Source organism: Rhinatrema bivittatum, chromosome 7 (genome assembly GCF_901001135.1).
Source record: "Rhinatrema bivittatum chromosome 7, aRhiBiv1.1, whole genome shotgun sequence".
Taxonomy (NCBI): Eukaryota; Metazoa; Chordata; class Amphibia; order Gymnophiona; family Rhinatrematidae; genus Rhinatrema; species Rhinatrema bivittatum.
The window spans coordinates 308,929,399-308,942,814 of NC_042621.1; the positions used below are offsets into that span (position 1 = coordinate 308,929,399).

General features: G+C 45.3%; 1 protein-coding gene across 1 annotated transcript in view; it reads left to right on the forward strand.

The window, feature by feature from the left end:
- The first annotated feature begins 8,652 nt into the window (after positions 1–8,652).
- The window catches only part of DMBT1 (deleted in malignant brain tumors 1), a 306,433-nt gene continuing 301,669 nt past the window's right edge, over positions 8,653–13,416 (forward strand). The window contains exon 1 of the mRNA XM_029610571.1: positions 8,653–8,752. Within this exon, the coding sequence (XP_029466431.1) occupies position 8,752 (1 nt within the window). The 5' untranslated portion in view covers positions 8,653–8,751. The remainder of the gene's footprint in view (positions 8,753–13,416) is intronic.

Consider the following 13,416-nt stretch of genomic DNA (forward strand, 5'->3'; position numbering starts at 1 on the left):
TGGTTGGAAAGTCTCCCACGGCCCAATTCCATGGGCTCTTCGAGCGGTGGTCGGGAGATTCCCAACCTGGCCTTGGGAGAAGACGAGCGTCGGGGGCGCCTGGAAGGAGTTGCAGCTTTGGGTGTCATCTGGGCCTCTTGGCGGCGCTGATCTATACGCCTGGCCAGATCAATAAGGGCGCTCAAGGACCTAGGTAGTTCCCAGCCCACAAACTCGTCCTTGATCCTGGGACTAAGCCCCTGAAGGAAGATGGTTCGTAGACAGTCGGGGCCCCAGCCAAGCTCAGAAGAAAGCGTCCGGAAATCTATGGCAAATTCAGCCAATGTCCTTGAACCTTGGCGTAACTGAAGCAATTTAGGCCCGGCAGAAACCTCAAGAGCGGGATCACTGAAGTTCATCCGGAAGAGCTCCCAGAAGTCCCTTAAGTTGCTTAGAATGGGATCGTCCCATTCCCATAAGGGGGAAGCCCACTCTAGGGCCTTCCCTTCAAGGAGAGCAAGAATAAAGGTTGTCTTAGTAGTGTCATCAGGAAAAAGGGCGACTGCTGGTGGAAGTGCATGTTGCACTGGTTTATGAAATCCCTGCAGGCCTGAGGTTCCCCAGAGAAGTGCAGTGGTGTAGGCAGGTGGATTACTGAACGGCCCCCGGAAACCACAGGTGGGGATGGCAGAGTGGGGTTCATGGGCCCCAATGCTTCAAAGCGCTGGTTCAGGCCCTCCACTGCAGAGACAAGGGTATCCAGGGTTTTTTACTGGTCCATCGGATGCTGGACCATTCCAGGAATGGCCTGGTGGGCAGATGCCTCCGCTGGGTCCATGGACTTGGCAATCTGTTATGCTCAGGCTTGTGAACCCTTGGACCAATGGGAGGATGGTATAGCTTAGGAAGTGGATCCATAGGTTCTCCCATCGGTTGGCGAGGTGGAACAGAAGAAATGACTAGCTGACCCTCGGCACTGGAGACTGAGGTGACTGTGGAGGCAGACGAAGAGTCATGACATCAAGGAGAGGAACTGTGTCTTCGCCACTGGAAGCCCACAGTCACCCCAGGAGGAGCCCGTAGGGACCCAGGCCGCTGGGACTTAAGTGGACCTTTGAGAGGTCAAGGAGTCGTGAGGTTGGTGCAAGGGCTAACTGGAGCTTAACCCCTGGAAGCCCGCGGTCCCCCCGGGAAGAGCCCGTATGGACCTGGGCTGCTGGGACTTAGGTGGGCCCTTGGAGATGATAGTCCAGAAGAAGTCCAAGGTCAAGTGCCAGAGAGTCGCCACTTCCCAGTCCGAAGTCACACACTAGGAATCACCGCTTGCCAGGCCAAAGTCAGGAACCAGGAACACCAAGATGAGACAGGAACCAGGAACAAGGATCCAAAGTACAAGAAGACTCACTGAAGCAAGCAGACTTGACTAACCCAAAAGTTGCCAAGTCCTTTTATACTTCCTTTGCTCTGGCTCATTGAAGACAGCTGGAAGTAGTTAAAGGGATCAGGTCCCTTTAAATCTAGAGAGAAGGCGCGGCCTCATGCCTAAGATGGCGGCGGCCAGCTTTGATTCCGGCCGCGGGGGAGAATTTGTTTGATGCCGTGCGGGAGGAGCAGGGATGGCTTCCAGCACGGCGATCACCCCGGTGGCCCGCGCCGATGTGCGGGAACAATGGCACTGGACCACGGCTCTTCTCCTGATGCTTGCCACGGAGGGTCACCATTGCGGGTAGGTAGGGGGACATGCCTGTGGATGGCCGCGGGTGCGGAATACAACAGAAAGGACTTCGCCACCTATCCCATGACTTTTTACTTTTCTTAGAAGCCTCTCATGAGGAAATTTGTCAAATGCCTTCTGAAAATCCAAATACACTACATCCACTGTTCACCCATATCTACATGTTTATTAACCCCTTCAAAAAAGTGAAGCACATTTTTGGGGCAAGACTTGCCTTGCTGACTTTGTTCCATTAAACCATGTCTTTCTATATGTTCTGTGATTTTGATCTTTAGAACACTTTCCACTATTTTTCCTGGCACTGAAGTCAAGCTAACTGGTCTGTAGTTTCCCGGATCACCCCTGGAGCCCTTTTTAAATATTGGGTTACATTAGCCACCCTCCAGTCTTCTAGTACAATGGATGATTTTAATGATAGGTTACAAATTTTTACTAATAGATCTGAAATTTCATTTTTGAATTCCTTCAGAACCCTGGGGTGTATACCATCCGGTCCAGGTGATTTACTACTCTTCAGTTTGTCAATCAGCCCTACCATATCTTCTAGGTTCACCATTATTTGGTTCAGTTCATCTGAATCATTACCCATGAAAACCTTTTCCAGAATGGGTACCTCCCTAACATCCTCTTCAGTAAACACTAAAGCAAAGAAATTGTTTAATCTTTTCATGATGGCCTTATCTTTTCTACATGCCCCTTTATCCCCTCGATCATCTAGTGGTCCAACTGACTCCCTAGCAGGCTTTCTGCTTTGGATATATTTTAAAAAGTTTTTACTGTGAGTTTTTGCCTCTATGGCCAACTTCTTTTCAAATTCTGTCTTAGCTTGTCTTATCAATGTCTTACATTTAACTTGCTAGTGCTTATGCTTTATCCTATTTTCTTCTGTTGGATCCTTCTTCCAGTTTTTGAATGAAGATCTTTTGGCTAAAATAGCCTCTTTCACCTCACCTTTTAACAATGCCAGTAATTGTTTTGCTTTCCTTCCACCTTTCTTAATGTGTGGAATACATCTAGACTCTGCTTCTAGGTTGGTATTTTTTTTAACAATGACCACGCCTCTTGCACACTTTTTACCTTTGTAGCTGCTCCTTTCAGTTTTTTTCTAACTATTTTTCTCATTTTATCAAAGTTTCCCTTTTGAAAGTTTTGCGCTACGCCGTAGATTTACTTACTGTCCCCCTTCCTGTCATTAATTCAAACTTGATCATTATTGCCAAGCGGCCCCACCACCGTTACCTCTCTCACCAAATCCTGTGCTCCACTGAGAATTAGATCTAAAATTGCTCCCTCTCTCATTGTTTCCAGAACTAATTGCTTCATAAAACTGTCATTTATTCCATCCAGGAACTTTATCTCTCTAGCGTGTCCCGATGTTACATTTATCCAGTCAATATTGGGGTAATAGAAATCTAGAAATATACAGAAGCAACCTTGCGCATAAGCAAATCCACAAAGTCAATGGTGCAAGTAAAAGGATAAAGTCCCATTCACTAATATAAGAATTTTATTGAACAAAAGTTCATGGTTCATAAATCATTCATTCAATACGGCAACTCCATACGGGTAGCAACAAAGAATTTAAAGTCCCCCAAACACGGTCCCGTGTTTCGCGGCGGCTGCATCGGGAGGGACCAGAAAAGTGTTTATTCACATCTGCAATATAACATAAAGTAGTTAGGAGTGGAACAAGAACTGCCATAAAAATAATACAAGTAAAGTGCACATACCTATTAGAGTTTCCTCAGGAGCGCAATCGCCCTCTGATTTTCACAAACATTTAAAGAACAAAAAGGCGCGAAGGGCAACTCTCGCGAGATGCTGTAATTAGCAGACAGACACCTGTGATAAAGACATCTGGTTATTGTTAGTAAAACTGATACCATTCGATGTCCTTATTCAGACCAGAAGGGACAACTGTATTGAGGGTATAAATCCATCGCTGCTCCTTCCGACCCAGCATGCCGGCAAAATCTCCTCCCCGCAAAGGGGGCGAGACCACCTCCAATACTGAGAAGGACAGAGCATCGATGGAGTGTTCAGCCTGGAGCCAGTGAGACACTAAAAGTTCGTCAATTCTGGAGGACCTTATGTTGGAGCAGTGTTCTATGATACGTGTCTTGATCATACGGGAGGTCTTGCCCACATACAACAGTGGACAGGGACATTTAATAACGTAAATCACCCCCTTTGTACAGCAATTAGATTGGGAATTAAGTTTGAACACATGTCCAGTCAAAGGATGTGTGAATGCGGTCGATGATTCCGTGTGGCTGCACATCGTGCAGCGGCCACAAGGATTATGATGACCGCTTGGCCGTGGTAAAAGTTGTGCAACTGAGGCTGTATGCACAAGCCGGTCTCTAAGGTTTGTGGCCCGTTTAAAGGTAAACCGTGGGGGACCATGCATTAAAATGTTCAAGGACAGGGCTGACCAGTGACGTTTAATCATATTGGCAATAGCTCTTCCAACAATAGAGAAAGGAAGAATACAGTTGTGCGTGACGTCATCGGAATGTGTAGAGGGTGTGAAAAGCCACTCACGGTGAGTATACAATGCTCGCTTGAAAGCTTTTTTAATGACCCGCATTGGGTAACCCCTTTCAATAAACCGGTTAACCATGCCCTGAGATTATATAAAGTATATTTATAACATAAATATACTTTATGTTATATTGCAGATGTGAATAAACACTTTTCTGGTCCCTCCCAATGCAGCCGCCGCGAAACACGGGACCGTGTCGGGGGAATTTAAATTCTTTGTTGCTACCCGTATGGAGTTGCCATATTGAATGAATGATTTATGAACCATGAACTTTTGTTCAATAAAATTCTTATATTAGTGAATGGGACTTTATCCTTTTACTTGCACCATTGACTTTGTGGTAATAGAAATCTCCCATTATTACTGCACTACCAATTCGGTTAGCTTCCCTAATTTCTCTCAGCATTTCACTGTCCGTCTCACCATCTTGGCCAGGTGGATGGTAGTATACTCCTATCACTATACTTTTCCCCAACACAAAAGGGATTTGTACCCATAAAGATTCGATTGTGCATTTAGTCTCATGCAGGATTTTTATCCTATTGGACTCTATGTCATCCTGGTCATAAAGCACCACCCTGCCTCCAAGATGCTCCTCTCTGTCATTGTGATATGATTTGTACCCCGGTATAGCACTGTCCCATTGGTTATCCTCTTTCCACCATGTCTCTGAGATGCCAATTAAGTCTATGTCATCATTCACTGCTATACATTCTAATTCTCCCATCTTACTTCTTAGACTTCTGGCATTAGCATACAAACATTTCAAAGTGTGTTTTTTGTGTGTATTTTAATTCTGCTTTATAATTGATAGGGATAAACTGGAATCTTTTAGTTCAGGTGAGTTTTTAATTACAGGCACTTTTCTTATTAATGGATCCTCACTGTTGGGATGCCCTAATTTAAAGCATCATTAGTATCCTTTGAAGATACCTCCATCTGAACCATGCGCTACTGAGCAACTGTCGGCTTTCCCCTTTGTTCTAGTTTAAAAACTGCTCTATCTCCTTTTTAAAGGTTAGCGCCAGCAGTCTGGTTCCACCCTGGTTAAGGTGGAGCCCATCCCTTCGGAAGAGACTCCCCCTTCCTCAAAAGGTTCCCCAGTTCCTAACAAAACTGAATCCCTCTTCCTTGCACCATCGTCTCATCCACGCATTGAGACTCCGGAGCTCTGCCTGCCTCTGGTGACCTGCGCGTGGAACAGGGAGCATTTCAGAGAATGCTACCCTGGAGGCTCTGGATTTAAGCTTTCTACCTAAGAGCCTAAATTTGGCTTCCAGAACCTCCCTCCCACATTTTCCTATGTCGTTGGTGCCCACAGCCGGCTCCTCCCCAGCACTGTCTAAAATCCTATCTAGGTGACGTGTGAGGTCCGCCACCTTCGCACCAGGCAGGCATGTTACCAGGCGATCCTCACACCCACCAGCCACCCAGCTATCTACATTCCTAATAATCGAATCACCCACTATGACGGCCGACCTAACCCTTCCCTCCTGGGCAGTAGGTCTTGGGGAGATATCCTCAGTGCGAAAGGACAGTGCATCACCCGGAGAGCAGGTCCTTGCTACAGGATCCTTTCCTGCTGCACCTGGTTGGTGCTCTCCAATCATGAGACCTTCCTCCTCCAAGGCACCTCCAGGACAGGCTCTCATCCTTCCTGATGGCTTTGGTTGTTTGTGTTAAAGGCTTTCTGGGTCTGTTTTAACAGCAGTGGGGGTCCTATAGCCCCTTATAGATCTTGGCTGTGTGAAGCTACATGGTCCATACTATACTATCTTCCTAGATGTCACCTCCCACCATATAATCAAGGAAAGGTCTTACAAAGGGGTATTTCTTGATTTACTAACTTCTTAACCACCAATTCTTATTCCCCCTCACAAGGCCAGCCAGAGACAGATGGCCCAGATTTGCATTGTTGGCATCAGAGAGACAGGAAGGAGTGGGGACATTATTAGGAATCCAAAATGTTAGTGTTGGAGAGATGGGAGGGCATCGGGGGTGTTGTAAGGAAACTGAAAAAACTTACAGTGAGCATTCTCACTGCTTCTCCTTAAAAAGTACGGGAAAGAGGTTTTGGTGTAATTATCTGCTAATGCTGAGGTCAGGAAACCCCTTAGACCAAGTCGGGTCACTCATCAGTTATTTTCACCTGGAATTTAAGAAGTATAAAATAAATTGTACATATGATTTCTAACACATTTAAAGACTTGAAAATAAAACCCTCTACTTCTGTTGCTGGAAGTATTTCCCCCTCTGATTCCTTTTTTCTATTTCTCCCTTCATTTTACATTTCTATTCTGCTCTCACCGTCTTCCCATCTCTCTCTGACACTTCATCTCACTTCCCTCCAGCTCAGTCTTCCTCTTCACTCCCTCCACTCCTCTACAGCTCTCCCCATGTCCTGCAACTGGGCAGAGTGAAAGAGCCTGTTCATTTGTATCTGTGCATCTGTCTCTCATCTTTCTCCTTCAACACAGTTTCTTACCCTCTTAGCAATCACAGTTGCCCCCTCTTGTCTTCAGCCCCCAGTTCCCCAGCTCCTCTCAGACCCCATCCCCTTTCTCCACCTGTCAGCCCCTTAGCTCCTCTTCATCTCCCTCTCTTGGGGGCTCCCCATGGTGCCTCCTTTCTCTTTCAGTCCTCCAGTTCCTCCTCTCCCTCCTCCATCCTCCCTGCCCAGCTCCTCAGTCCCTCTCCCATCCATCTCTGAAAGACTAAAGCTGAGGAGGTAGAAGTCAGCGGAGACAGGGAAGGCTGAGAGGGGGATATGATAGATGGGGAGCAATGCAAGAGAGACAGGTGAGATGCAGAGGGAGACAGAGGGGGATAGGAGAAGTGGAGAATGTCCTGCAATGACGAATAAGCTGAGAGAGGGATAGGAAAAGTGAGGAGCGAGTTGAGAAGGGATGGTAGGAGAGTGTTACGTTTTTGAGTGAGGCTGTCTCCAGGTGACTGTGCTTAATCTTTCAATTGTATTAGGAACAAAGTGAAGATGCTGTTTATATTATAATCTGATACAGTAATTTCGGCTGCTGTGCAGACCAGCTCAGGTTTCTTTGCCAGGACTGAAATCCTTATATCTACAAGCATTTTGCTGCCATCTGTTTAATCAAGAAGATCTTTGAAAATGGTGAGCCTTGGGTGTGGGCCAAGTGTAAAGTTATATCTTTCTGATGTTAAAGGGCAGATTGTGGGACGAGATTCTCAGGAGCCATCACTTCCTCCAAGGAAATATGAGACAAAGCAGTTCATAATCACATTAAAGGACAATTGGCCTTCTGCACACATTTCAGACGTAGAAAGAACTTAATTCTGTCCTCGTCGCATGTCATGCCGCACGACTATAGGGAAAATACACATTTAGTTTTATAGACAAGGACAGACTGATTCACCATGAAATCTTATTGAATGAAAAGAAACTGGAAACCTCGTGTTGGCAAAGTAGACTCTTGGGCTGAGGGGGAGTTGGTGCTTCGGGGCCCCACAGGTCCCCACTGTTGCAGACAGAGCTAGCTGGAGCAGAGCCCCAACCAGAGGTTCATCAATACCAGCCCATTTTCCCCTTAGATTGAGCCCTCAGTGCCGGGTCCAGCTGATCTTAGGTGTAGGCCTCTGTGCTGATGGAGACTCGTAGAGGTGAACACGTTGCAAGCCAGTACAGTAGGGAAGCCGGGATGGTCCACAGCATGGAGTGGTGAAAGTCTGTGACAATCGGAGGACCTCAGGTTAGTGGCTCAGGCAGAGATCCCAGGCAAACTGAGACCGCATGGTGTCATGGTCCAGGCAGAAAGTTGAAGGCAGGCAGAGTTCAATCGAGATCAGAGTCCAGGCAGTAATCAGTGGCAGGTGGAGTACAATCAAAGGCAGTGTCTAAGCCGAAGCCAAAGTCAGAGATCCATCCAAGGGAAACAAGGGACAGAGAGGAGGCAGGGAGGTGAGGAGCTGTTGCGTTCGTGTCTCTTCTCGCCCCTCGCTCCACCCTCTCTGACCTTAGGATCTCTTTGACTCTCTTCGGCTCTGACAGACAGATGCAGCTGTGGCTTGTTCCTGCCTCTTGGTCCCGGCGTCCCCAGGCTGGCTTGATGCTACGGATCCGCCATGTTCCTGATGACGTAAGGGCACGCGCATGTGCTCCAGACTTGTACCAGCAAGGGCGGCAACCTCAGGGGTGTCCCGCCATAGTGACGTCATCCAACTCCACTTTAAAAGGTCTTTGTTTGCTAAGCTCTAACAAGTTAGCAAGGAATTCCTTATGGACTTGCTTCTGCAGTTCACGCTACTTGCAACATCGATCCGAGTCAGCTAAGGGGAATCCTTGCCCGCTGCTCGGCCTATTCAAACTTACCAGGAATACCCACTCCTCAGGGGCTCCTCTCTCTCTTCTTGATTTCAGATCGCCAAGACAGGATCTGGTACTCACTCCTCGAGGGCCTACGTCCCTGTATACTCGGAAGACTTCTCATAGCCTGGAGGTGATCGCAGACACGAACACAGTGAGTTCTATTGTAAATAGGAAATGGTACTCGCTCCACGAGGGCCTACATTCCTATAGCTCTGAAGACTCCCTTCTGTCTATCGCAGGTACAGAGATCAAGAGTTGTATTGGCAAGAGTACAGACAGGAACTGGTACTCGCTCCACGAGGGCCTATGTTCCTAGAATCCTTTACAGACTCTCTTCTACTCTAGAAGCCATTTCTCTTATGAATAGCCTGTAATAGCCTGTAATAGCCCTGGAGGGCCCTGGAGGGTGGAAGGTCCCTTGCCCTGGTAAAAGAGATTCCTGCACAGAGAGAGGAAAGAGATTGCAAAACTAAAAACGTTCTGTGCTATTGTGAGGAATACGTTTCTGAATAGCCTGTAATAAGAACTCACAACTATTGTGAGTTCTTATTACAGGCTATTCATAAGAACCAGTGCTCGCCTACGGCTCCTGTTCCTGAATACTGAAGACTCTCTGCGGCATATAGACCATTGCTGACATCTACTATTGTGAGCATACCATCTTGTATCCCATATACCCTGTCTACTCACTACTTCTAGTCTCTCTCTCTCTACAGCTCAGCAAACCAGAGATTATCATTCCAGTATCAGAAGGACTTCAGCCCTGCCGTGCACATCGACTCACTGCTGCCACCTCTGGTGGTCCAGCTTCCAGCCTAATAAAGGACTATTTGTGTTTCATTCATATTCTAGCCTAGCCGGTGGTTCCTCTCGGGATCTCCTCCTGGGGGCACTGTCATCTACCATCGGCCCAGGGATTCACCATATCCTCCAAGTGGTCATTCCTTACACTACTATCACCCTGTGGGAGCCAACCACTAATGACCACTACCACCACTTACGGAAGTATTATATAGATAGCTACCTTCTCTTCTATGGGACTTACCAGCAGCCTATATATAACAGATTACCACTCCAAAGCAAAGGCATGATAGAGTGCTATCTCAGTAGCGAAGTATATATATTTACTGTAGCTCATTTCTCTGAAGAGTGTCATTACAGTTGGCAACTCCTCCTCCCTGGGGAGTTGGCCCATACAGATTGTCATCTCCTTCCTTACAAGAGCATTCCCTACAGTTTTGCTACAGATTACTCCTTCGCCCTCCTGGTGAGGCTAGCATTACAGATAGCTAACTCCTGCCTTCTGGAGGTGCAGATCATGACATATTGCTACTTCTTCCCCTTTCAGGAGGAGGAGAGCATAACTGATTGCTGACTCCTGCCCCCTGGAGGAGGAGAGTGGTAACAGATTGCTAGCTCCCTAGCAGACAGCTAACAGATTGCCAACTTCCTAGCAAAGCGGTGACAGGAGCAGCACAGACAGGAACAGAGGACACTGAAGACTCGGAGGAGAAGGGCTGAAGACTGACCATGAAGGAGACAGAGACAAGAACTCAGGTTCACAGACCAGGCTGCCAACACAGGAACCAGGAGCAGGAATGCTGGAAAAATGCTGAGGCAACTTAGCACTATTGAAAGGTAGTCGACTTATTGCCGAGGCAGTAGATGGGAGTCAAGCTCATCTTTATATAGTCCGGGCTAGGTAATGACATTGGGGAGCACCTCCGGCGTTTTTGTGTCACTGACCCTATAAGGAATATATTATCCCAGTCAGAAATTGCCAAGTCTATAGAAAACAAATTCAGGTTTGGTAATTTATTATCAAGAATCACTTTCTGTTGATCAGGGTCAAAATTGGGTCTTATGGTGAAAGAGCATTTCACAGTGACATCATTTATTTTAAAGAAATTAAACTAAAATTTTATTTGACACCTGTTCCTTGCAGCATCATCACATAAAGGAGTTAGCAACACAACGGAGAAGGGGAGTTCACTACATCACCTGGGCCTTGAAGGTCATCCTCCCCCCCCAGGTGAAAGAACCCATATCTTGGGACAAACAAGAAGGAGAAGAAATGCTAATGGGCACATCCCCAAGATATAAATGTTTTTATGGCCCTTTTGGATAAAGCCAAGCCTCCAAAAAAAGGGTTACATACACTTGCTGCACCTCTCATGATCCCTTGGGGTATTTATGCCAATGTTGGTAGCACTTTACCCCTTTTTATCTGCCTTGGATTTTCATGCCACTCTTCTGGTTGCTTTGCTCTTGCCCTATGGTTTGTTAATTTAACACCAGTGCTCCTTCTGCTTTGCCTTTCTTTTGATGTCTTGCAAAGTTTTGGCCTCTACGCCTACTGGATTGGTTAAAATGACATAGGGGATTTTCTATCCTGATCCATACTGTAGTTTATATCTCCTGGACATGCTGCACAGACTTTACTCATCTACATCTAATGCTGTCATGTCCCCTTGGATTCCTTCTTCAAACGATTTTTCAAATTCCCTTGTGGAGGACTTCTTGATGTGCTATCAATATGGCAAGTTTGCTTGGTCAAATCTCATGAGAGACATTATTTCATTGCCAGACCTGTGCTTTGGAACTCTCTGCCTCAGGTTTTGAGGACTACAACAATCTAAGAGCTGCTTCGACAATCTAAGAGCTGCTTCAGCAATCTAACAATGCTTAAAACAATCTAACAAAAGCTGCAACAATCTAACAGCTGCTTCGACAATCTAAGAGCTGCTTCAGCAATCTAACAATGCTTAAAACAATCTAACAAAAGCTGCAACAATCTAACAGCTGCTTCAACAATCTAAGAGCTGCTACAGCAATCTAACAATGCTTAAAACAATCTAACAAAAGCTGCAACAATCTAACAGCTGCTTCGACAATCTAAGAGCTGCTACAGCAATCTAACAATGCTTAAAACAATCTAACAAAAGCTGCAACAATCCAACAGCTGCTTCGACAATCTAAGAGCTGCTACAGCAATCATGATTTTTAACTGTTAAAAACATCTAAGATCTGCTGCGACAATCTAACAATGCTTAAAACAATCTAACAGCTGCTTAAAACAATCTAACAAAAGCTGCAACAATCTAACAGCTGCTTCGACAATCTAAGAGCTGCTACAGCAATCTAACAATGCTTAAAACAATCTAACAAAAGCTGCAACAATCCAACAGCTGCTTCGACAATCTAAGAGCTGCTACAGCAATCATGATTTTTAACTGTTAAAAACATCTAAGATCTGCTGCGACAATCTAACAATGCTTAAAACAATCTAACAAAAGCTGCAACAATCCAACAGCTGCTACAGCAATCTAACAACTGTTAAAAACATCTAAGATCTGCTGCGACAATCTAACAATGCTTAAAACAATCTAACAAAAGCTGCAACAATCTAACAGCTGCTTCGACAATCTAAGAGCTGCTACAGCAATCTAACAATGCTTAAAACAATCTAACAAAAGCTGCAACAATCTAACAGCTGCTTCGACAATCTAAGAGCTGCTACAGCAATCTAACAATGCTTAAAACAATCTAACAAAAGCTGCAACAATCCAACAGCTGCTACAGCAATCTAACAACTGTTAAAAACATCTAAGAGCTGCTGCAACAATCTAACAATGCTTAAAACAATCTAATAAAAGCTGCAACAATCTAAGAGCTGCTACAGCAATCTAACAATGCTTAAAACAATCTAACAATTCCTGCAACAATCCAACAGCTGCTACAGCAATATAAGAGCTGCTAAAATAATATTTTTTGCCAAGCCTTTGATTGCTGAAGTGCATAAGGTGAGTAATGTTTGATGGAAGAGTGCTGCTTTTTGTTTTATGTTTCATCTCCATGTATGTATAATTTATATACATTTTGTAAGCCACCTAGAATAGTGTATAGGTGACATAAATCTTTAAGGATAAATACATAGATCTCCAATCAGGAGAAAACTGTGCCAAATTACAGCTGGGTTTACACTGGTTTCTTTTATTCAACTTCCTTACTTAGGCTCCTGGATTGAGGGGATAAACTGTCCCAATTTGGCAAGAAAATCCTACATGTGAAGAATATCCTCTTAGTCCCAGAAAAATCCTCCCTGATGTCCAAAAATCAAGTCTTCTTTACCCCAGCCTCTGTCCTGTGTCTCCAAAGGGTAGAGAGGTTCTAGGGATGGGTCTCCAAAGATCTTGCCTCAAGTACTCGGAACGTCTTAGGATAGGCCTGTCATGGGGAAAAATCGGGCTGACTGGGATTTTAGACATTTTTTCTCACCTCCCCTGCTCACTTACCTAGGATATTGCTGCCTTTTTTCTCCCAGCTTTGTTTCTCCTTTCTCCCTTCCTATTCTGTTCTGGTTTTCTTTCCTAATGGTCTATAGATACTATTCATAAGAATATAAGATATCTCATACTGGGTCACACCAAAGATCCATCAAGCGCAGTATCCTGTCTCCAACAGTGACCAACAGATCACAAATACCTAGCAAGATGCATAGAGGAAGATGGACTCCATGATGCTCATCCCAAGAAAAAGCAATGGATTTCTGAAACTCCATCATATCAGTAAGAACATAAGAACATAAGAAAATGCCATACTGGGTCAGACCAAGGGTCCATCAAGCCCAGCATCCTGTTTCCAACAGTGGCCAATCCAGGCCATAAGAACCTGTCAAGTACCCAAAAACTAAGTCTATTCCATGTAACCATTGCTAATGGCAGTGGCTATTCTCTAAGTGAACTTAATAGCAGGTAATGGACTTCTCCTCCAAGAACTTATCCAATCCTTTTTTAAACACAGCTATACTAACTG